The following is a 26,716-nucleotide window of genomic DNA, read 5'->3' as shown; positions in this document are numbered from 1 at the left end:
GCAATGGGTTAGAGAAAGTAACAACAATTTTTCAAAAATTAAGAATTTCTATAAATCTGACTGCTCAAATACATATTCTTGGAATTCAATTTTCTGGTTATCCATTTGGATTTTAACTTATTTTGGCAAAAATGCATTATATTCCCTGGTGATTTTAATTACGATCAAACAATCAAAATATGTTATTGACTTTAACATTGTTTTGAACCAAGGGTCAAAACCCTATCCATTGAGCAATCATGTCTTTTCAATAAATAATTTTTGAATGTTCTTATGATTACACCACATTTTACAAGCAGAGCTGCATAAGAATTGATGATTTTGACAAATGGTTGATACTGCCGTCAAAGGAACATTAGAGGGTTAAATATACAGTGCGTCCCAGAAAAAAAGAAACCGAGAATTATCAATGTTTTATCATACCGTCCACCAAATGTCTTTTTGGTACCCTTTCTTCAAATTGATTCTAATCACTCATGCATGAAATATGCCTCATATGAGTTGCACCAGATGAAAGAGGAGGATCTAAGCTTTACACATATGTATCATTTATTAATTATAATCGTGATTAAGTTATGATAAAAATTGATAATTCTCGGTTTTGTTTTTTCTGGGACGCACTGTATAAGGGGGTTAAAAACAACCATCCACCACACGGCAAACCATGCAACAAACAAACGTACAACCAATCCAAACCTGTTAGGAGTGAGTCAAAAGAAATAAAATGTAAGCGTGCTGTGGCGTCATCATACCGTATTCTCACCTAGGTCATCAGTCAAGAAAGCATTAGGCTGCTCGAATGGAAACGATCACCGTGAAAGAAGGAAAAGGTTGGTTTTATGTCAAAAGCCCATGAGAGGAAAAAAAAGATGGAAGGTAACAGAAATTTGAATGAAATCATATCACCTGAGAGTGCAAGTGGATATTGTTAACTCATATCGACATAACTCTTTTTTAACTTTTTTTTTTATAGAAGGCAAATGTTTGCTGTCTTAACATGATATAGAGCAGGAAAAAAAAGGCTCTTAAAGACTTCGTATGCAGCTGAAGTGAAAGAATAGCTGCACATTGCAAGAGTGCAAGTGGATTCTATTAACGCATATATAGACATAACTCTTTTTGAATTGTGTTTTCATAGAAGGCAAATGTTTGCTGTCTTTACATGATACAGCAGGAAGAAGAAAAAAAATGGGGGGGGGAGACAATAGGCTAGCTGCACATTACCAAATTAAATTAAATTGAAATCATGCTTCGATAGATGATGCAATTCATAGTTTCTGCTTATTCTCTGCAGTGAAAATAATATCCAATGCGCATCTTTTCATGCTATTCATGAAAAAATTGTTACAATTCAGTATAAATATTTAAATAAAATGGTACATGCATGCAATGATACATGAAGGAACAGAAAAGAATGTATTGAAAGAGCTTTAACTTGAAATGCTTTCCAATGCTTTACATGGACCATTAAATATGTTGCTGTTATGTTATCAATCCATGTTGGGATCTGATTCATGAATGCTTGTTCCATGCATGTTAGTGCAAATGAGGACCACATAATGGGATGATTAAAGACCAAATTGATTGAGTACCTTCGCTGGGTGCAAGAAGGGGACCGCAAGGGGGGTTCTGTTGCACCCCTAGAGCTTTGTTACCTAGCAGGATGGTTACAAAGGAACTGTTATTACTATATTACCACAGCAACTAGTTGGTTAAAATCGCTAAATAGGTGGAGAGGGAAACCTACGTGACTTACTTTATAGAGGATAGGTGTTTGCTCAGATGTTCACGTAAATTATAATATTTTTTAATTTCTATCTTTACTATTCACTTTTACTTTGAATTGAATATTCATGGGAGTATTTCAATGGATAACAATATAACTTTATCCAAAAGGTGAATATAAGCCATCTCATTTAGTTTCTTTCGCATGTACAGTAATCTTATCTGATGTTTTGCACTCTGAAAGGATTTGAAAAAGAAAAGAAAATAAGATGACCTAAAGACCCGTAACACAACATTAATCCATGCCTTTACCTAGTCCTACATGTTACCATTACACTTCATTCAAAGAGAAGAATGGAAAGTCTTTCCAATCCAGAATTGAGATTTTTTTTTTAATGATAGAAAAAGAGGATCAATTCAAAGATTGAAAGGCATACAGAATCAATTTCTGTTGTTACTGGGTTATTCTGTTTTGAGTGACAAATAAAAATAGGGAACAGTTTCATGATGGGGAAATCAGTGGCAAAAGGATGGTGACGGGTTATGAAGATGCCTTTAAAAAAAGGTTTCCAAAGCACCAACCTGGTCCTCCTCGTTCTTCTCTTCCTTGGCTCCTCCTCCTGCTTTCTCCTCCTGTGCTCCAGCACCTACATCATCACCGACACCAACATCACCACCCTCATCATCATCACCACCATTGACCACCACATTATCATCCTCATCCACAGTGGGTGGGGCATCGTCAGGGATAGCTTCCGGTACCTCATCGTCTTCCAGCATCCTCCCGACGAGGTCCACGGACTCCTTGGGTGGCTCTGGCTTATCATCCTCATTATCCCCCAGATCTAGGAAGGACAGAAAAAGGGGTAATATTACTCAAGTGACGAGGGCGGGAATACATGGAGAAAAAAAATCATCTACAGGTGACTTAACTGATTTTTTGTAATTTTTTCATGAAATAAGGTTGTTTAGTTAGTTCAATTATCCAATTAGCTAATTATTAAAGTTTCTGCATAGAATTACAAAATAGCTAATCTGTGCATGAAATTTGAATATGAGAAAAATTTACTATATCTTCACTGGTAAGCTAAAGAGAATACACGAGTCAAAGAGAGCCAGGCAAGAACTTTAATACAAGTAGCTGCCCCACACAACCTCAAGATAAACAAGTGACCTGTGCTCCTCTAAAATTCTATTATTCCTTTGTTACTCATGTTTCCACTTGAGTATGGTTTATATCAAAATAATAATAATATTCTGCTTTTATGTAGTGCCCGATACATCGATGTGTCTATTAAAGCGCTTTACAGATACATTATTACCCCGGTCATCGGATTCAGGCTTACCCGCACACAATGTATGCACATTCTCCACTCCCTGAGGAGCATTCCGGCCAGTCTCCATTTTACAGGTAAATTGCATAAAATTGCATAACATAAGACTTAATAAGAATTAATATTTACCAAGGTCTTCTTCTTCCTCCACTTCCTCAGCAGCCACCTGGTCGATGGGAAGGTCGATGGCGGTCTCAACGGTATCTTGGACCTCAGCTGCTCCCTTGGTCTCGTTCCTTTCTTCCTTGGCCTTGAAGACACCTTCTGGATCTACAGGAGAAAGAGAGAGAGGGAGAGTGTTAAGTGTAAGGTGTACTCAGGAGACTTCATGATCAAGGATGTTAAAGTCAACTTTGAATCGTCTGAATGTAAGAAATTGTCTCAAACACCCCTTCTGCATCTTTAGCAATTAGGGTGTCAAGTGTATGGTTTATATTAAGGTGTATTATGAATTGTCATGAAACAGGGTGTCAAGAAATCAAGACATTCAGACATGAACATCCCGCTGCGGCACTTATGTCCTTTGGCAAGACATTAATCTACATGTTGTGGTACATGCACAACATAACTTATTATAGGCTCTGTATAAGCTTGGCTTGTTAGAACTCTTGTGAGTAATGCGCCACAGGATTCCATATCCTCAAACTGCCGGCGAGCAGAGCAATAAGACCAAGCTCTGTAATTATTAGGATCTCTGTCTAGTAGTGCCGTGTTTTTGCCATCGAACTGGATCGACCAAATCAATTGATTCATAATATATATATATATATATATATATATATATATATATATAATATTTTTTCACGTAACATGAGAGTAAATTTAATAGTTTCATACTTTTAATTAAATGTAATGTTAATTGTTATTGTATAATTGGTTTAAATGGGGGCATGCTACAAGAGTCCTATCTCGCACCCTGAGGCAACGTGTCTGACACGGCCGTTTGTAGCAACTACTCCTTAGATCAAGATACATTAATCTTGATCTAAGGAGACACGAACGAACAAAATCTATTCTCGACCCAGGTGATCAAGGTAAATGGGTACCTGGCAGGAATAAATTCCTTGAAATGCTAGAGCGCCGTAATGGCAGCCATGCTAAAACTGGGGTATTAATTTCCAAAGCTCTTGGAAGTGCCACATAGAGATGTTATAATGTGACATGCGCTATACAAGAACCAATTATTTATTTTGTTATTATTACAGCTAGGCAACAGCAGCGGTTTGATCAGACTTTTATGTACAAAATATAGAAACAGTATTAATAATCCAGGCACTTTTAATCTCATGATTTACTATTGATCATATTCTCATTATACGCATGGATGATTGGACCCATCAGCTAATAGCAATTAGTCTGAAAGCCTACATGCTCCAAGGCAATGAGCAATGAAAATATCATAGTGCTTAGTGTGTTGTCTCTCAGTCAATTGCATACTGTCAAACCATTCAGAGTGACTGACTGGATTAAAAGCATGTTAAACAAATACAAGTATCCAAGGCCAATGGGCGATGATTAGGGAATGGTGTCTACTGGTATGTGTCTAACATTATTAGGCATACATACAACTATTTGAATTGATAACATGGATATGGTACATTTAATAGACAAAGGTAAAAGGGCTTGCTTCCAACTCCCAGGCGACGTTTCATGACACTGTCACAAGCACAAGTCTGCCGACATGTGTACTTACAAGTATGACGGTTTCATGAAACAAATTACAATGCCCTGTATCCTTAAATTTGACTAATAATAACACTGTTCTTTCAGGGAGTGACCAAGACCAAGAGAACAGAAATACAGTGTTGAAGGAGGAAATTATTCATCACTAAAAGAATAGAGAGAAAGACCCCCGAAACAACTACCTGACATGCACAGGGCTACACTGTATATCTACACATACATGTACATGAACCTACAAAATATATTTAGAACAAATACAGACTACCGGTAATTACAAATATTTACCTTACTTGTAATTGAATTATAAAAATATTATACATAATATCTTCATTATCAATTTACGTATTCATAAATTGGATGACAGTTCACCCAATAAATTGTAAACTACAACTACTACTATTACAATAAATTGCAACTTGACAAGTATGTTAACTAAAGCTCGCAAGGGACAGAAACACACATTGACATTGCTCAATCTAAATGAATCGATCATATGACAAGAGTTCCTGCAAAATACGGAGAGCTGACGTTGTTTACAAATCCAAACAAGAAAGCTTAGCATTGCGGTCATGGAGAATATCATTTGCATAACATTTAAACATTATCACGATCAAAGAGCGTAGAAAAGTGCTTCTCCATTTACGTAAGAAAGATCTTGGCAAATGCAAATTTAAATGTATCTGACACTAATTATGCGAGACATTTCCATAACATTGTCTTGCACACAATGAGAGAAAATAGGCAGTCATGTGACATTATTCAACCAATCACATTGCAGCTTGTACACTTGAACCAGAAAGCACAACGTAAGCAACTGACCGTACTCGTAGTTGGATAGATAATGCTGAAGTGCCATCTCTAACTATAATGCCTCCTCCTTCATATATTGTAGTCACAAATTTATAATTCACACACAGGGAGAAAGAAAATCCTCCAACTCCCAATCCTTCTGGTCTATGCTCTATCTTAAAAGCATCACTGCCACAAACTTTTCCAGTCATTACATTTTTAATCGAAAGCGAGGGACTGAATGGATATCTTATGTTCTTTCTATGACCAATGTATAAGAGAGACACTTTTAATATATATGGTTTTTCAGGACCAAAACACAAACAAATTATTGTGCCTTGAGTGCAATTATCATCTGCCTAGCATAATTGAGAAACAATGGAAAACAAATGATGTCATGAAACCAAGTGCATTTCAATCATCGTTATTTTCACAAGGCCAAGTTAGATTGAACTCATAATTGGGTAAACATCATTCAAATGAAAAATTTGAGATTAAAAAATATTAGAATAGCTGTTTTATTACCAGTAATTTCTATTGGAGTAAATGCCTAATCATTTTGATTGAGTGTGCGCAACTGGGCGACGGGTAAATGTCAGCGAGGAGAAAATTAATAAGGAACGGGGGCGATTAATGTCACGGCAACAACACCCCAACCAATAATCAGGAAGGGTGAATGGAACTTTATCAATTATATCTATTGACGTGACAAATGGTACCGACTACAAAGCAGCAATAAGCACATGTATGCTGAGATAGGCAAGGTCATTCACATTAGGCATAATAGGCCACTATTCAGCTACAGTTTACACATATTACATTTCTGTAAACAAATGATCTACATAGCAACAAGGATGTAGGGAGACTACATCCTAGCATCAGAGATGCAAATATATTAAACAGAGCAGCTAGGGAATATAATTCTAGATGTCAGCACTGACCTTGCTATGAATGATTTGATAGCAGTCATTCAAATAACAATGCAAAATAGATTGCTGAACTTACCTGTAACTGAAGGGGATTTAACTTTATAGTAAATGAAATAAAACAAATAAAGACTGATTTTTATCAATGTTAAAAAGAGAGAGGATCAGCAATGTCTCATTTTGTGTCTGTATTCAGTTCATCATTCCTCTCCTACACACCAGTCACAACGACATGACCGATACAAGACTTACAAAATAACTAATGAAGATTACATTACCATGAATTGCCACAAAGTTGTTTACTTGTTGGTATGGAGTCAGTATAGCAGTGTGACTGCGGTTTTCTAATGTTGGCAGAACTTTACCAACTGAATACTATTGATACGTATACTACATGCAGGCTACATTGCACCACAAAGATGGTTTTAGATGTCACAATGGCTCTTTGTCCCACTGATTTGATCTTGTGTTGGTACGATATCACATAACACAGCACTCTCTCAAGTTGCTTGCCCATTAAATCCTGAACAAGCTCAAGCTTAGATACACATACTGTAGTCAGGAGTTTGATTTTCCAGGTCTCAAATAGCTGGAGCTCAGCAAAGCCCGAATTGATAGAGGAATCAGCTTGAGTTTTAGAGCATTTACGATCCAAATGTGTCTTCACCAGTGAATTAGTCCGCTAATTGGCTTTGACAGCAGACTACTTCACAAAAAATTCTTGTTCGCTTGGGTTAACAGCTCAAACTAATATCACAACAGTGTAAAAGCCTGATATTCGCATCTTCAATGACATCTAAACTGAGTTATATGTGATCGGGTAAATGCCTCTGGAGCGGAATGACAGGTCTATGTTAAAAATTTGGCTAATAAAGGTGGGCCTTATTAGGAGTTCGTTTAAATAAAACAAAGATGGAATCTAACTTACCATCGCTGTAATCCAAGGCATTCTCCTTCTGTTGTTGATCCCTCTCTCGGCTCCTCTTCACCATGGTGGGTTTGTGATGGAACACCTCCTCAGCCTCCTTCTGCTCTGGGCTCTTCTCCTTCTTGATCTTCGGTGGGGTCGGCTGTGATGACTTTGATGGCTTAGATGGTTTGGATGGTTTTGAGGGCTTGGATTTTTTCTGCTCCTGTCAAAAGGAAAGATAACAGAGAATCGATACAGGAATGTCTACCAGTATGTCGGATATATCGACATCTCTACTCTATGCTATGGTTGCATGGCACTGTTCAGCCCTTTTCAGGGGAAAACAGTTACGTCATTACTTTCAATTTTATTCAATTCAATTCAATTCAAATATACATTTATTTTCTTCCATTCAATTTGATAACATATTTGACATTTGTTCAAACAATACAATCATACTATGTGAGCACTTTTGTAAAATCCATTTCAAAGAGCATTAAACTTGGCTTTGACTGCAAGACTATAGAAGTAAACAGAAATAAAATGGGAAAGAACAATTTATAACGCACTAATTTTATACCAACATTCTTATATATGTTGAGCTCATGTGCATGATCTGTACAACTGGATGATGCCAATAACCATCTGGACTCACCGTTTGAGCGGGTTTTGATTCTTTCGATTCTCGTGATTCTTGTGATTCTTTTGATTCCTTGGATGCTTTTGATGCTTTGGAGTCTTTGGACAATCTTGTTATCCTTCTTCTGACTAGGGCAGGCCTATGGACGGGAAATAATAATGAAATAATATACACTGTCTTGAGAGGTTCTGGTTAAACCTACTGGCAAGAGGAGACTCCAATACTATATTACTATTGGAGTCCCAGAGGCCCTTAGTTTTAACCAGTACCTCGAAAAGAAGGCATGATATATTATATAATGTATCCCCCAAAAAAGTTCATTGCTTCAACTACCGTAAATGACACTTTAAACACTTTTGTTGAACACATTAGAGTATTTAAAATGGTAAGTGAAAGGCTAATGACCTTGCATTTTCTTTTCTCAGTCTTAGTAATTTTTTTTTTAAATGAGACTTTTTCAAATAAACATGAATAAATAAAAATGTTATCTCCTTATAATGTCAAAGGAAAAAAAAAAAGAAGACAAAATAAAGTTATGGAAAATATCTTACCTCAGTACCCTTGGCGATACAATGACACCATCCTTGGGGTAAGGGACCTTCTTAAAGTTTTCTCGCCCACTAGCAACATAGAATTCATGGTCCTCAAACTCTTCTGGCCCTTGTAACTGCCTACCATCGAGTGAATGTAGCCTGGAGGAAAGACAAGCAGATGGAGACGGTGAGAAGATGGCAATGTGGAGAGAGAAAGTTGGAGAGATGTAGACAGAGGGGACAGCCAGAGAGATAGGGAGGGAAGAAAGAGGTGATGACGGGAGTGAGGGAGGGAGGGAGGGAGGGATGGAACATCATGGAAGGGAAAGTGGGAGAGAGAGGGAGAGAGGGGGGGGAGAGAGAGAGAGAGAGAGAGAGAGAGAGAGAAGAAAAACAGATAGAGAGAGCAGTAAAGCAGTAGAGAATAGGAAAGCAAATGTGTCACAAATTTCTTTACACACTCTAAAACAGGATATAATTGAGTAAGTTAACCTAAATGTTTTTTAGTGTTTATACTGGGTGTCTATTATCATCAAATATTAACCATATTCTTAACATCATATTACCTATGAACAAATATGATGTGGTTTGGGCCTTGAACTAAATCAAGTGAACCTTCGTGTAAAGTCTGAAGGGACTTGTTTCATAAGAATTTGGATTAAAACTTTCCCTCAATATTAAAGTAAGAAAATCAAGATAAATGGTCATTAAGTGACCTCCTGAATGATGAAAAGTCAAAGTTGATCTGCATCTCAAGAGGATGACCTACAAAGGGCCTTCCTAGATTTCCTACCCCATTTCAAACTATTTGGCCAGATACATATCCTTTAAAATTACACAAAGTATCCAAAGTACACAAAGCATACATATCTAAACTTAACAACTTATTCAAGATATGGTGAAACTGCTGCTTTCTGAGAAACAACTCCTACGTGTACATACTCCCTTTTCTAAATCTCTTTTTAATCTTATCTTTCCATAAAGTGTTTGTGCCTGTTGCCCTCGTAACAGACAAATAAAGAAAGAGAGATATTGAGAGAGAGAGAATAATATATCTGCACTGGTGCTATAATTAGCATCATAGCAACTGCAACAGTCATGAATTAATAAAGAAAGATGGAAGGAAGGAAGAAAGGGAGCTCCGATGCAAGGATCATATATTCAATGGCGCTAAAGGTTTCTATTGAGATGCCACTGCAGAGCAGGTGACCAGGGCTTCCGTTAGAGGAACCAACGTGGGGTGACTAGCAGGGAAATACACAGGAGGACCTAAGTGTGAGGCGGTCATCAGTTTTGCTTGAGATATATGGCACATTCACACTCTACCCGGCCCTACGCCAGCTGATCAAGCCAATATGCTTTCCTTTTCTCACTCTCTCAGTATTATATCTGGGTCATTACTCTTGTTACAAATGGATATTTTCTTCATTCTTTTACTATCACCTCCCTGTAAGTTTTTGCCTCATCTTAGCAAGAAATGAAGAGGATAACAAAGAAACAAAGGGGACAGATAGATGCATATAAAGTGAGAGAGATAGAAAGAGATAGAAAGAGAGAAAGATAAAGAGAGAAAGAGAGAAAGATAAAGAGAGATAAAGAGAGAGAGAGAGAGAGAGAGAGAGAGAGAAGGGGTAGCAGGAGATACATGTAAATCACAAAAAATATAACAACAAATAGAAAAGCAGGAAAGAGACAGAGAGATACATGTAGAAGGGTGGGGCAGGGAGAGATACATGTACAGTAGATCACAGCAACACTTGGCTATAACATGAAAAATGTAATCAATAACATCATAGAGTATTACACATGTACATGTACATGTAAATATACAAACTAGAATGGAAGTCATGTCATATGCCTGATGTTTGCAAGCTAAGACTGCTTGTTTACACTTTAGGCATAACAAAATGGAATGCTTACTTCCAAACAGCCCCTGTCATGATGTTGACCTTCCGCGTGACCTCGTTTAAGACGACATCATAGTTCTTGAGCATGAACTTTGTGAAGAGGATTTTGACAGCTGGACTGTTGGCATCTCCATTCCGAAAGACGCTGAAAATAAATGAGAAAATTAGAAATAATTAATAAAAAGACAGATACTTTGATTAGTTCTGCAGTAGCAATGAGCATTGTACATGTACATGTAGAAGAAGAATGAATATAGGCAAACATGTACATGTATTTCCTTTCTTCATTTATTCAGGTTTTATTTATATAAAAAGTATGATAAAGAATAGTAATCCAGAGACTAGTGATATAATATTGACCATACAATGGACAACATATTTTGTACATGTATATTTAGAGAAAGAGGGAGAGAGAGAGAGAAAAAAAATAATAACATTCATAAAAATACTGTAATTAGCAACTACTATAGTCACAAGAGAGTGAAAGAGAGAGAGAGAAAGAGAGAGAGACAGAGAGAGAAAAGAGAGAGAGAGACATAGAGAGAAAAGAGAGAGAGGCAGAAAGAGAGAGAGAGAGAGAGAGAGAGAGAGAGAGAGAGAGAGAGAGAGAGAGAGAAAAAGAGATGGTGGTTTAATTTGTACTTACTAGATAACTTTGCTACCAACTGCTATAGCTGCTCTTTTACATCTTGCTGAAACTTTGAGTCTACTGTGCTTGACTGGTCTGATGATAGGTGGAAGCTGAATACAAAGAAAAGGATAAAATTTTGAAAATGATTACAAGATGAATATCTGATATGAATCTAGTAATAATGTACCGGTACTGTAGATCAATATTCCCTGCTTGAAATCCCTTGGAAATTGTTGGGTATTAAGCTCAAAATGCTTTTAATGAATCATTTGTTCATATAATGCATGTACATTATACATGTACATGTATGTTTTTCAACAGCATGAAGTTTCCAGATATACATGTACATGTACATGTACATGTAAACTTCAGACAAAATATATATTTCACTAACCGGTAATATACAATAAAAAATTAAAAAAATTAGTGAACATATTCCCATGAAAATGTGTTTTGTATATATATTTTCTATTCTTGCATTTCTGAGGATGGCACCTAATCTACTGTACATTCAGATTTGATGTACACTATCTTGAATTTTAAGACAAATCTTGAATCACACAATAAAAACATTGATATTTGCCCTAAAATTTTCTTTCTAAGGCAGCGTATGTACATGTATTGTACATCACATCAACAATAACACCAGTACTACATCCAATACACCAAACTGACCCAACACAGAGGATTATTACACAGTTACTTGTACATGTACATGTACAACTGTATATGACAAATGTGAATAAACAATGAAACAAAACAAAGCATAGATGGTAAATTTCTCAAAGCTCCATTATCCCATAATAACAAATGACAACTGCACACTCCACAACGCCATATTGGTCAACTGCATTTCACAATAAATATAACTGATAAAAATGTCCTATGCTTTATAAATCAATAAATCAACACACCTCAATCTCTCCCTTTCCCGCGTTATAAACCCAAGCATCCATTACTGCAGCGCCAGCATAAGAGCTATGAAATTATAAGAACCTCCTATCAAATATGGCACAGAACTGCAGCGCCAGAATGAGAGCTACAAAATTTTAAGAACCTCCTACCAAATATGGCACAAAACATAATGTCTGAATGACTGCATTATACCCACATCTCAAAGTCTCTTGAGATTGTCATGGCTTAGCGAAAGCTCATTATATTGGCAAGTGTAACAATGATCATCACCACGGCACAATGCGGTGGTGTCCGGCACATCTGCGCACTAATTTGCAGAATAATTGCCAATTATTTCTACAAATCAACTTCATGATTGACGCTCAGGGACACGTACATCTACGTGTTATATTTGAGTGTCTTACTTTGATCCTTTTCATCTTCATTCATATTAATGTGAGGACAAAAATTGGTTGGCATGCATCATAAAGTTTGAAAGGAAAGTTTCTGTAGGGGTATTTTGATGAAAGATAAAATAATATTTGAACTTGTAGGGGTTTTGAAAGTTCTTGATCTCTGATACTGGGAAAACATGTACTGTACATCAAAATAAATAAACAAACAAAATATAGTAAATAAACATAACTTGGGAAACCTAACACATACTATCTAAAGTCTAAACTGGGTAAAAGAGGGGTGGGGGGGGGTACAAATTGTGCATGTACATGTACATTTCAGATCGCGATGAAAATGAACCGTTACAAGATTTTCTTGATTGATTTACATGTACTTTAGTTATCATGTACACATGACAGAGCTTTAGTTTGATAGTTGAAGCTATGTTATATTTTCCTTCCCTGATTTTGAGCAGTTTCTTTTCAATGAAACAGCCAAAGGGTCATTCTCTCTTATGATTTATCATGAATGGCCCATGCTAATAACTGCAAACAAATCATTACACTCACGGTAAAACTAAAAGACTAGGACATAACAAGTACAATGTAAGCCTATAAGGGAAAGAACTTTGACTCAATTTTGATTTCTATAGCCTTATAAAAAAGAACCATGGTAATAATTTTTGGGGTTTCCAAATTACCATCCACCATAGTAACCATGGTTTAATGGTTACCATGGTGGATGGTAATTTGGACCAAAAAAAACATGGTTACCATGGTACTTTTTTATAAGGGATATTGCAGCTTTTCAGCAGGATGTCACATGCTGCTTTCCAGGGAAGGCTGAATATTTCTTGACCTTCTTCGCATGAAATTTCAAAAGAAGAGACCTTGCCCTAGTCAACTTCATTCAAGAAAAATCACCTGCCATCAATATTGAATCATTTACTTTAATTCACTGCCATAAGACAGGATGGATGATAAATCTACATGTATATTTGCCACACTCAACTCAGGTGATGTAAATGGGTACCTGGCACCCCGCCCCCCCCCCCCCCCCACTCAGTGTTATTTAGGGTACGCATATGCTTGTTCCCTCTTTTTGAAATCACCCCCTATCTGAGGACTGCCAACATTTCCGAACCCCCCTTTCGCGGGCTTTTCGCGGGCTTTTCCTGCCTTGGAGACCCCCCTAAATCAGGAAAAATGCTCAATGTACCCCCCTAAATTCGGAATAATTTGTCAGGAGTCCAAATAGATGAGAGAAAAAAAGAAAAAACACCCCCTTTTTAAAGATATCTCCGGGTGAAAAGTCAAATACACCCCTTTTTTTACAATTCTCGGGCCAGACTTTGTCGCACGAAAAGTACCCCTTTACCGGACATTTTGGCAACACGCATGCGGTCATTTCGAAACCTGAGTGGGGGGGGGGGCCGGGACCTGGCAGAAATTAATTCCTTGAAATGCTAAAGCGCCATAATGGCAGCCGTGCTAAAGCAATCGGGAGCGCCAGGAGTGTCAAATCTGACAGACATGAGTGCTATACAAGAACCCACTATTATTATAATTTAATATTATCTTAAAGCTGCAACGCTGTCAAGAAAAAAAATCAGTTCTTAGTTCATCCCCTATTTCAAAAACTTAAGTGAACAATCAGTTTCATACACCAGAAAACTTAGAAAACAACATTTGTTATTAAAGGTGTACATCCTAACCAATATGGGTATGGTTTATAAATATTTTAGATTCACGATGGTAACTAAATCAATCTTTGTAGACATGTTGGTCAAATACAGGTACATGTAGTATTCACAAATTTGTCAAAAGACCAGACAGGCAACTGATGTACACATACAAAAAATAATCTGCATTGGTGCAAATAACCAGCCTTGTTTGGTTGCTCAGTAGCCCTCCAGTTGAAAACAGATCAGCTATTGACATTGAAGGATTAAAACCAAGTTTTATCTCAATCTCTTGATTATATACATGTATCCATGGTTCATAGATCACTAAAAGTCCATTAGTGAATTGCAGTTATTTTAATGAAATTGAACTGAAATTGGGAGCGGTCAATTTGTATACCGGTAATAATTTATATAGACCTATTATTTCAGAATTATTTTAGCACAAATGTTAAGAAATTGTCCGATTTTGACAAAGATATATTTATAAGCCTTTAAATTTTGATGAAAAGTGGATAATATTTATATTTTAATTCCCAATTTTTGTTTGTAAGCAATATTTAGATGTTATCATTATACATGTATACCGGTAGTTCCTTTCATTTGTACTTATATATATTTCTAGAATATTGTGTATGATTCTTCTTAATTTGTATGATGCCTTTTAATGATTTGAATTCTGTAAATTCATTTGAAATTTAGTCTTAGCAGGCTAAAATGAGTGAATAAAATACCTTGAATTGAATTGAATTGAAAAGATTACTTTGCCTTTAATTTAGATTAATAAATTCATATCAGTCAAATCTAGAACTATCATATTCCTAAAAAGCAAAGTAATGCTTGTCCTACAGTGCATGGGAAAAAGAGATTACAGACTCTCTATATACCAAACATTACAGTGTATACATGTATTTAATTTCATCTCAGTAAAACTTGAAGCGGAAGGGAGTAATAGGCACTGCAACTACCGACATTTCTGGGAATATTGATTGAGTATTGATTAAATCATTGATTCACTACTCAATGAAATTGCTGTACTGGTCGTGGCCTTGGATAAAGGTTGAGTAAAATCATGACGGATATCAAATTATGGGGTATTTTTCTGCCTCACAACACAACAATGACAATATAATCAAAGAGGTAGATCGACTTGGAATATGGATTTTTGAAACAAAGTCTGATTTATACCAGGATGGTACATTTATGTAAGAATTTACTGCCTCTATTAATGAGTGATATTTGTAATCTGATGATTGTTCTGAATGCATTATTGTACATGTAAAAAAAATATCTGTCAAATAATCTTTAAAACAATTATAGTTTGCTGTAGTTTTTTAAAACTTTTCCATCTCAAATGTCAGTATCTTTATTCCCTCCTGATCATTCTCTTTATGATCACAGCTTAGTATTTTCAAAATAAACACACAAAACAGTTAGATTGATACAAATTCAATAGGTATACTCTATTGATAACACCTTCATGTGTACACTTCAAGGAGTTTCAATATTTGAAAAAGCTCAGTGACACAAATGTACAGGTAAGTAGCGGACGGAGCTCAATGGGGCTCTTATAAGTTATTTGCATCCACTACTATAGATACACAGTGTTTATTCTTAGCTCCTGTGTAACTTTAGGATCAATAACACAACAAAAGCACACCGGAGCTGCAGCAATCAGGGTCTTATAGCTATTGGTGAGAAGAGCAGACAATGCAGGGAGAAGAATTGAAGGAGAAGTGGATTCATTCAAAAGAAAGCGGATTGGAGGAAGAAAACAAAATAATCGATGGCACCTTAGTGACCAGTTACTAAAGCGGGCGGTTGTAATGGGGGTAATAATGCTGGTGCCACTGGATCTAATGACATACTCGAGTCACTTGTGTACCTTTAATTACATGCATGCATGCCAAGATGTAATGGAAAATCACATTGTTATTCCTACATATTTATTTTAATATGTCTACATTTTCGGTAATTTCTACAGGTAACTTTAAAAATTGCGCCCTTTGCTTTGCTTTTATATGGACATTAACTTGTGTACAGGTGTATAGGTATATGGAGGTTAATGTGTATGTGTAACTTAACAGATTTCTACAAGATTTAAAAGATCTACATGTACATGTACATTGTACACGTATCCCTGAAACTTATTGTAAAGTGTGAGGCAGTCCTTCATGTATCAAAGTACTCACACTTGTATCTTTTCTATAACGTACATGCTTGTACAAGAGCTCTCTCTATGCATCAGATCTACAGACTATCTCTATATTTACTAAAAATATATATTTGTACAGGTAGAGGTCTACAATGCACGGGTACAGATGACTGAATGTTTGTCTATATGCCTCGTTTAATATTTTCATTCAGCAATGTCTCCATTTTTTCTATTAGAAAACCCCAAAAGCAAGTAAATAAGATTTATGTGAACCTAACATTTACACTAAATGTGAATGTGAAATGGACCACCACTAACAAATTTACACATGTACATTACTAAATATGCCTCCTACTGAATGCACATTAATTAGTACACTTTACACAATCATAGTGCAACCAATTCAATTAGTTAAAATCAAATACTGGTTCGTGGAAGTCACGTTTTTTTCATTTTAGTGCTAATTAATTAAAGTGATTTTTGTTTTACTCTCAATCCAAACAATCTCAGGTACACTTAAAAGTGCATCGGCTCTACAAGCTTATCGATAATGTATCCTGGCATCATGCATCTTGAAAATGTACAGTATACTAAACTAATGGGTATACACATGAGTAACTAAGGGTAAAGACGGTGTATATATGCATTAGTAGTCTTGGTGACCATTTCAACATGTCTATTGAAGGGGAATGAAAGGGAATGACATGGAAAACATATCAGTGAAAGCAATCTCTTCTACAATGTAAATGTTTCCTGGGGGTGGGGGGGGGGGGGGCATTGTTATGCAAAAACACAGATGACATACAACTGTACATGTACTAAACTGTACTGAATCAAGTACAGTTTTATGTTTTTTGAGGTTGGAACACAAGGACTTGTTTGCTAATGATCTATACCATGACAAAATATTCAAATTGTTTAAAATGGAGAGATCAAAGAAAATGCAATTTTGCTTTAAAGGCCTATCAGGCATTGATCAGATTGATAAAAGCTCTCTAGAAATACAATTTGAAACAACATTTTGGAGAAAAGAATATACAAGTATGTATATTCATTTTGGAGAAAAGAATAAACTAGTATGTATATTTCTGGCCATGCTAAATGTAAACACAGTCTACAATTCTTTTAGAAAAAGGGTCAGTTACTCAATTTGCAACAAAATGTTAATGTTGTATGAATGATATTAAGAGTGAACTATGATATGAAGATCTGTTTCATAATATAAAATAATAAACTAAATAAATAAAAACCCATTCCACCAAAATCAAGTGCCCTGCAACCTTCCATAAATCTCAATCGTAAAGTTGTTAAACGATTGAGGTATTCCATTATTTTTACAGATTTGTATAAATCTTTACAATTTATTGCAAATGGTCAGTATGCAATAAATAATACACACACAAAGCTTATCTTCTCAAAGCCAATTCATTTCAGCTGTGTCAGTGTCATATTTGTATGACCGGAGACTCTAGGCTACTGGAGAGTGGAGACCCCCCACAAATACAGTGAATAAACTCAAAGATCAAGGATATATCTCTCATGAAAGAAAAAGGAAGTTTTATAGAAATCATACTGTTTACACGTCGCTTGGCAACATGGTTTACGTCGCGTGAATGGATGAGTGCTATTACTATTTGCATTAGAGATATGAAGAGAATTGGCACACGCGTGTGTACAAAGGTGAATTTATATTTGATAAGTCAAGTGAAGAATCTGATGCATTGTTACTTTTCATTTACTCTACACTGTATATGAATATGAATTAGTTGATGGTGACACATATACTTTACATACACATAGCAACAGAAATGGACAACATGCATTGCACAGGGGTTAACACCTATATTTAGGCAACCTTTTTATGCCCTTTTTTCATTTTTTGCAGTTAATTAATGTTCCATACACCACCACACACTGAGACAACTTCAAACATACCTTTACAGCTGGATCTAGTGGGTCACTCTGCAAACGATGAATTAAATCAAAATCTTGGTTTTATAATTAATCATAATTTCCCATAAATTGGGAGTCATATTTTAATTTTGTCTATTCTTGTGCTACCCAAATTTTGAAATTGAATACGATTTCATTCACCAAACATAAATATTCAAATCCATGCAAAAACAAATGTCAAATGAAAAAAAAAAATGTTTAGAGCCAGAAAAACCTTAACTTTGTGTTAAAGTTACAAAATACGCTTCTGGCTCCAGACAACAGACAATTAATTAATTGTTTTTCACAAGACTAGGATTTTTTTCTCATTACGAGTCAAACTTAAAGGAAACCTTGCACCAAGAAATAAGTGAAGTTATTGTGAGAGATGTACCTGTTCTTGCCTATCAATCATAAAAGATTCCCCACCAAAGTGTATGAGAGATGTAAAGCAAGTTATTCTTAATAAAGCATACCGGTAATCACAAGTTTCTCAGCACTACATGGGCATGTCCATTTTCTTTATAATGTGACGTACTGAGTGGAGTCCTTTATCAAGTAAACATATCCAAATTTATGGATACTTTATTACTTTCTTCCCAAGTGTGTGTGCATGGTGCTGAAATATTTCATTCACTATATTTTGTAATAATATTTGTCAGATTGAAAAATTGCATTGTTGATGCACTTTTGGGGTGACATGTATATGAATTAGATTTGTCAACTGCTTTAATTTTGTAATTTTGTAAATAAAGGAGTTATAATTTCCCCCTCTTAAACATTTTCACCAAATCTTAGATAAGCTATGATTTCCCTCATTGAATAGCATAGGTTAAATGTTCCTGAATTAAAGTGTCTCCCCAATTAGAGCTTGAAAGCATGATCCATGACATGTACAAGTTTGGCTGGTAAACTACAGTGTATGTCACATTATCAAGAAAATGACTGCATCCATGTCACACCGAAAGACATTACATCATGTAAAGAATATCTTCATTCATGCATGTACTTGTATATCTCGCATACATTTTTGTATGGAATATTGTAGGTAGATTAATAGGAAGGAATCAAATTCATCTTTCAGCATACTTTCACTTATTCTTTGGGGTACGATTTCCTTTAAACTGAGGATGGAACGGTGATGAAAAAAGTCTGTTCTTTCTGTTCAAAACAAGTAGGAACTAATAGTAATATGTGTGTTCCAAATAAAAACTGCAAATGTGATGCAGAAAATGAAAATGAAAAGTTTGTGATTGCATGAAAGATGCATGCTTTTCTTTCTGATGTGTACTTTCTCACAGCAGCACTTGACATGAGTCATAATAATTGTTACAATTGAGCAAACTTACCGATAATCTGGTCTTTTGTGGAGTTAAAGTTGTGATTTTATTGTACCTGATAGAAAAAGAGAGAGGAATAAGATTATACTGAATTAGACATTGTCATAATTTACAATTACACAAATAAAATCTTCAGAATTCCATGATTAATAAGAGATTTTGTAAGACAATTATATTTTCAAGATTTAATTCTAATATACACTGTAGTGTAGTGTGCCTCATAATAGTGTTCTAGATCGATTGCACATTATAAATGACCAAAGGGGTATTGTACATGAAGTTTGTCCCAATTGACAACACATGTACTGTACTTTATGTAGATATTGTATGTAAATGTATGAAAGTATATCAACCAGCCAAAATTTTGTTTTAGATGTTGAAGATGAAATTCGTACATACTGTACATGTACAGACAGTTTACATTAAAATAACAACTAAATTATTCATATCCTTACCAAGTTTCATATTTTTTTAAGGATATGAAAATTTGATTTGTCCAGATTTACGTTCTTGAGATCAATGTTACATCTAAAGGTATTTAAACAAAGGCCTTAATTAAACCAGTGCACCTGTCATTCTTGAGTTACAAAAAACATCAATTTTACCATGGGTATGGACGATTTAGTTGTTAACTGTACATGTACATGAACAGGAACAAGACTTGGAATTTTGTAAAGTTTTCTCACATAAAATTTAAGTACACACAATTTTTTTCTCCAATTCACTGTATTAAAGTAAAAGTATTATTAATTAGTGAAAAGGAATTCAATTTAAAAATGAGAAGCAAAAGGGCCAACAAAGGCTTGCTGAGTCTTGCTCCTCGAATATCCTAGCAAAAAATCATCTTGAAAGATGATCTTTAAGAGAAAATTGTAGGATTTTCCATGGGATGTAATTCAGTTTCTTATCGTTCTTCATAAACATTAATCAAACTGTGTCAGCCGGTCTAGGTGTTGTCTATTGTCTCATGTTATCACACAACCTCCTCCCTCCATAAATAGCAGTAATCACGGAAGAATCCTGGATCGATGAACAGGCTTAGACCTACAACATCGTGTATTAAAGTAAAGTAAGTAAGTAAGTAAAGATGGGCTCATTTGGCTAATTAAACTTGGATATTCAATTTTTTTAAACATGTATAATTTTTTTTTTAAAGATGACCAGAGGAAAAATTGAATGATATGCTGCATGTATTACCTTGAGTTTACCACAATAGGACCTTTTTTCATGGAAATGCAACGTATTCAGTGTAACTACATGTACATGTACATGTATCAATAAATGTAACACATCTGACAAAAGCATGGAAATCCAATCAATTTTTATTTGCTTGACCTTTTTTCTGAACTAGAAATCTACAAAATAATATAGACCTACATTGTACATAATGGACCAGTATATCTTTATAGTACAGGGCCCTTTAGTTTTACAGCTCAAACCACATGCATCTGACCAAAATTTTAACTACTGTACTAAAAAGAAATATATAGGCCTACCAGGGTTGGCCAGTATAAAGGACTGGAGTGGAAACACTGAGCGGTAACTACCGCCTAGCAAAATGTTTTAAAAAAGAAGGAACTACTCCGAAAACAATATTTTAAACAAGAAAAAACCATAGCCCTAACATATTTAAAGTTTTAAACTTTGTCCATTTCCGCCAAATTTGAATTTGTAAAAAGTATCTAGACTACATCAGTAGTATGAATTTCAGACAACTCGCCCTGGACAACTCGACACAATACCCTGGACATCTCGCCACAATACCCTGGACAACTCGCTATGGCGAGTTGTCCAGGGTGGGGTGCCTTTTCGGACAGCTCGCCACACTTTTTTCCCCCTCATGATTTCTAGATCTAAAATCCCTCATCTTAGATGAAATTGTCATTTTATGTATTCATTATTCTTTTATAAACACAGTGAGGGATAGAAATCATGAGGGGAAAAAAGTGTGGCGAGCTGTTCGAAAAGGCACCCCACCCTGGACAACTCGACCGTGACGATTTGTCCAGGGTATTGTGTCGAGCTGTCTTTGTGGCGAGTTGTCTGGACTCCTAAATGTACATGTAAACCCTGCACTTGGATGTACGAGTATAAATTTGGGTGTTGGAAAAATCGGGGTTAAGTTTTCTCTAAAAGAGGATCCGAGACATTACGGTAGATAACTTCACACAGGCGCGCACCCGTCCGCAACCCACCATCTGTATGCACTTGTCTTGTGTAGGGGTTTGCAGTGAAACCTGTGAAAAAGTGTATAGATCTACTAGACCTATATCAACGTTTTCTGAAAAATACTCCAAAAATAAAAATAAAATTGACACAAAACAGGTAATAAACATAACAAATTTTAAGTTTTAACTCATGATCTTTATTTGGACATTTAGACCTAGGCTAGGGTCTAATGAATATTTACTTCATTTTGGGTATGTTTTAGTAGGGTATCTCCACGCCGGCGTTACTTACACTTGTTACAGGTCAAATTTTGGATAGGTTTCTGAACAAGCGCCGAAAAATCAACTGACATCAATTTTGACTTTGTCAAACTTGCGTTCCGACTTCAGTATGGCCTGATCTTCTACTAGCATGACTAACTTTATCACTAGACTACTTAGTACTTAATACGCCGAAAAATCAACTGACATCAATTTTGACTTTGTCAAACTTGCGTTCCGACTTCAGTATGGCCTGATCTTCTACTAGCATGACTAACTTTATCACTAGACTACTTAGTAGTACTTGACTCTAGAGTAGAGGCTGAATACTTACTGGTGTCTCTTGAACCCTTCAGCACCAGCTGCAACATAGAAATGGTTATTTTCAATGCCTCCTAAGTCCGAAATTGTATTCCTGCCAGTTGGTGTAAACACTCGTCTCACTGCCCCACCATTTCTCGCCTTCACTCTTGCTGTGACGAGCTCAATAAATGAGTCCCAGTTTTTAACTTGACGTGGGTTGACAACAACCTTTTTGCACTGAAAGTTCGTATCTCCATTCCGATACACATATATGCTTTTGGCTGGCGTTGATTGAAGAGTTGTCCCAGATGCCATGGTGAAAATTAAAGTCTGAACGACCACTAATTTGGCCGACAGAAAAAATTAAAAAGTTGTAGACTCTAGGTTAGTGCCTCGGATCGGATCTCTTCACATTCAGCAGCAATTAACTTCAGCGGCGATCGATGAACTACGCCCGCCTGTAGAGCAGGGTCCTGTAACATGTGCAAACTCACTCTCACTTCTCGAGCTTCTTCGGAACACCTCTGCAAACATCAAACATCACCAGTTCTGGTGAACATCTTAACTGCATCTTGCTGTTTCATATTCTTGATGAAGATTTTTTCAAATGTGTTTGTCTTTCTCACTCATTGCAGGTCGAAAATATTTTAGTTTTGTTTGCGGTTTGTCGGTAGTTTCTTGTGTTCTTGCGGCAGCTTTGTTGCGTGCATGAATTGATCGCGAGAGTACGTCAGCAATGCATGATGGGACGACCTGTTTACACGTATCGGCACGGCCGGTATTAGATGGGCGCCGACATTTTGCGCACTAAATTTCACATTTCTGTGCGTGGATACGTTCTTTTTCTCTTCTCATCTCATGCATATTCATTCCCCCCTGAACAACTGTCGAATCGATAACCAGGATTTTTGATTGTACCTCTAGGTTCAGTTAATCAAGCTCGTTCCAAAACTATATTATTTGTCCATATTTGTTTTTGCCAAAATATTCTAAATGCGATCTGAAAATGACCTTATTTGTCACTTTACGACACTTAAAATTCAAGGTTTTTTTAAGTTGTCATGGCAATAAAATACAATTTTTTTTAATGATCTCATGTATATATTTTGATTGCTCATCATTTTCTCCTCAAATTGATCATTTGGTTTTACAAGTCTCGTTGGGCAGATTTTAAGCTACGAGTCCTCAAAGATAAGGTAATTTTTTCCAATTTCTCCTAATTTCGCACCTTTCACCCGAAATCGTAGTACATTATTGAATATGGAGCAAGATACGAGAATTGATAGTTATCATACAATTTATTATGATATTTCTGATGATTTAATTACCTAGTTTTGCAGATTTATAACGTGAAACAAATACTAAACTGAGTTTGAAAATACAACAAAAGCAGCTGATTTATTATATTTAGCGTGTACGCGAACACGTGTAGCCCGCTTCGGTCAGGGTAGTGTAACGCCACCCTACCGTTGTGTGAACAATCCCACATGCAGATAAATGTGTCTTGCGCACATTTGGAAGCATAAACACAAGTTTAAAAAAATATTAAAAATCGCTCGAATTGAATTTTATCATGACATTTTTAGATTATGTTTCTTTAGAATGTTGTTTTTAGATATGCACATGTCACAAGATTTTTTTTCTATTAGATTAAAAGAAAATCAAATATTTCTTGGGCATGGTCGGGAAATTTTTTATCGCCTGATGAGTGATGTGTGTTATGTTATTAACTGAAGCTGAGCCAGGTGTAGACCGAAAGCTTCAGTCTCTATAATCGTCGGTTGTTCCACTGAGACTACGTCTGGCTCCACTAGACCTCCGGTTATAGGTCTAGTGGAGCCAGACGTAGTCTCAGTGGAACAACCGACGATTATATTCATTCCCCCCTGAACAACTGTCGAATCGATTGCACCTCTTTGGAACTTTTCAAGCAGAAGGTGCAACACATCAAGCTCCGTTGAGCTTCAGACTGTTTTTTAGCTGCACATAGAATTCTTGTAGAACCTTTTTACTTGCACTGTACACTCGGCACTTGACAAACACAAGGTACGATAATACGCCAACGGCGGACTGTACTATACTGGAAGAAGAAGAAGAAGAAGATTATAGAGACTGAAGCTTTCGGTCTACACCTGGCTCAGCTTCAGTTAATAACATAACACACATCACTCATCAGGCGATAAAAAATTTCCCCTGACCATGCTCAAGAAATATTTGATTTTCTTTTAATCTAATAGAAAAAAATCTTGTGACATGTGCATATCTAAAAACAACATTCTAAAGAAACATAATCTAAAAATGTCATGATAAAATTCAATTCGAGCGATTTTTAATATTTTTTAAACTTGTGTTTATGCTTCCAAATGTGCGCAAGACACATTTATCTGCATGTGGGATTGTTCACACAACGGTAGGGTGGCGTTACACTACACTGACCGAAGCGGGCTACACGTGTTCGCGTACACGCTAAATATATAAATCAGCTGCTTTTGTTGTATTTTCAAACTCAGTTTAGTTATTGTTTCACGTTATAAATCTGCAAAACTAGGTAATTAAATCATCAGAAATATCATAATAACTTGTATGATAAATATCAATTCTCGTATCTTGCTCCATATTCAATAATGTACTACGAATTCGGATGAAAGGTGCGAAATTAGGAGAAATTGGAAAAAATTACCTTATCTTCGAGGACTCGTAGCTTAAAATCTGCCCAACGAGACTTGTAAAACCAAATGATCAATTTGAGGAGAAAATGATGAGCAATCAAAATATATACATGAGATCATTAAAAAAAATTGTATTTTATTGCCATGACAACTTAAAAAAACCCTTGAATTTTAAGTGTCGTAAAGTGACAAATAAGGTCATTTTTAGATCGCATTTAGAATATTTTGGCAAAAACAAATATGGACAAATAATATAGTTTTGGAACGAGCTTGATTAACTGAACCTAGAGGTACAATCAAAAATCCTGGTTATCGATTCGACAGTTGTTCAGGGGGGAATGAATATGCATGAGATGAGAAGAGAAAAAGAACGTATCCACGCACAGAAATGTGAAATTTAGTGCGCAAAATGTCAGCGCCCTGGTAATGTTGAGACGCGCGTGCTTACGGCGAGCCGTGCTGATACGTGTTTACAAAGCGTGCGTGTCAACATCTATGTTGTCCATAGTAACCGTATTGAAGAGCTGACAAGCCGATGGATGTGAGCTGTATCGCACGCACTCTTGTTCTCAACAATAGGCCGAGTATACAAACTAAATCAAGCTGTCTTTTGCCCAATAAACTATACTTTTGTTTGACTTAGTAGAGCTTATTACAACAAGCTACAAGTTTGTACATGAAAACACGATTGGAGGGGTCGACTTATTGTGCATATAATATTTAACTGTTTCTGCGATAAAATTAATGATGATGACAACAACAACTAGATCTATACTAATACAATAATATTAATGATAATGATATTTAAAAAAATAATAAAAACAGTAAATCCTAATAGTAATTAAAAGAAATGATTACAATATTACTACTACTACTAGCAATTATAACAATGGTCGTCATCATGTGGCGGTCCGATGATATATACAACAATGCTAGAAGCATTGGTGGTAGCAACGGAAATATCATTACAAAAGAGAACATAAACTAAAAAAAGCCAATTAAGGAGAAGAAGAAGAAGCGGAAGAAAAAGAAGCCGGAAAAAGAGAATAACAAGAAGCCGGAAAAAGAGAATAACAAGAAGAACAATAAAATAGGAAGGAAAACAAAGACAGAAGAAAACAGGTTGATGTGGAGAGTTCCTGTTGGGAAAATCATTTGTTCCCGTTTGACAAAATAATGCGATATATAAGCTTGTTCGTCTCATGTCGAGGGGAGGGGGGGGGGGTGTCCCCCCCCCTATAACATGACTGTCTACGCACTCGCATCCAGAAAAAGCGTCGAAATGGTGTCTTTTTCACATAAAGTATACGGCGTCGTCGACAATTTCTTCAAAAAGGGGTGTTTTTTAAGCACTGATTGAGAATTAAAAACCAACCAAAAAATGGTACTTTTTTCAGGTTCACAAGTTTCGACGTCTTCTTACATACGCCATTAGGGTCCATTTCAGAGGTTGATGGACACGGGTGGGTAGCACTTGTATATGAGAGTGACCCCCCCCCCCCCGAGTCCCTCCACATGCACGGGGGGGGGGGGTGTCTTATGGTCACTTAACTTAAATGGCCATATTTCTTAGAATCTTATGTATCGAAAGGTCAAAGCATTTTGGCGAGTACATGCCTTGTTAACCAGACTTTGTGACCCGAATTTAAAAAGGTTTAAACTTAACGCATGGTTTAAACCCGTATTACACATGGTTTAAAATTAGCCAAGTTGCCTTGCACGTACGTGTCTAATATTGGACCTCTAGCCGTGTCGAGCTTATTTTGGTCTGATTTTAGACCATTGGTTATGTAATTGCAGATTTAAACCATTACATGGTTTGAATTTAAACCTCCTTTG

The 26,716-nt window shown here is 36.1% G+C and overlaps 1 protein-coding gene across 4 annotated transcripts in view; it reads right to left on the bottom strand.

Annotated features, from left to right (window-relative positions):
* LOC100890540 (cell surface glycoprotein 1) overlaps window positions 1-22,950 on the bottom strand; it is a 29,439-nt gene extending 6,489 nt beyond the window's left edge. The window contains exons 1-11 of one of the 4 annotated variants that reach the window (XM_030973729.1): window positions 22,240-22,950; window positions 19,486-19,531; window positions 18,140-18,166; window positions 11,094-11,188; window positions 10,461-10,592; window positions 8,559-8,699; window positions 8,023-8,146; window positions 7,386-7,584; window positions 3,189-3,329; window positions 2,308-2,570; window positions 753-791 (exon numbers count right to left, since the gene is read on the bottom strand). In XM_030973729.1, coding sequence (XP_030829589.1) covers window positions 753-791; window positions 2,308-2,570; window positions 3,189-3,329; window positions 7,386-7,584; window positions 8,023-8,146; window positions 8,559-8,699; window positions 10,461-10,592; window positions 11,094-11,188; window positions 18,140-18,166; window positions 19,486-19,531; window positions 22,240-22,523 — 1,491 coding nt within the window. In that variant the 5' untranslated portion in view covers window positions 22,524-22,950. Of the gene's footprint in view, window positions 1-752; window positions 792-2,307; window positions 2,571-3,188; window positions 3,330-7,385; window positions 7,591-8,022; window positions 8,147-8,558; window positions 8,700-10,460; window positions 10,593-11,093; window positions 11,189-18,139; window positions 18,167-19,485; window positions 19,532-22,239 lie in introns of all 4 variants that reach the window. The other 3 variants (XM_030973728.1, XM_030973731.1, XM_030973730.1) reach the window with 3 other exon arrangements.
* Between the last annotated feature and the right edge of the window lie 3,766 nt (window positions 22,951-26,716).

Source organism: Strongylocentrotus purpuratus, unplaced genomic scaffold (genome assembly GCF_000002235.5).
Source record: "Strongylocentrotus purpuratus isolate Spur 01 unplaced genomic scaffold, Spur_5.0 spur5_scaffold_7, whole genome shotgun sequence".
NCBI lineage: Eukaryota > Metazoa > Echinodermata > Echinoidea > Camarodonta > Strongylocentrotidae > Strongylocentrotus > Strongylocentrotus purpuratus.
This window is presented reverse-complemented; position numbering and strand designations above follow the sequence as displayed.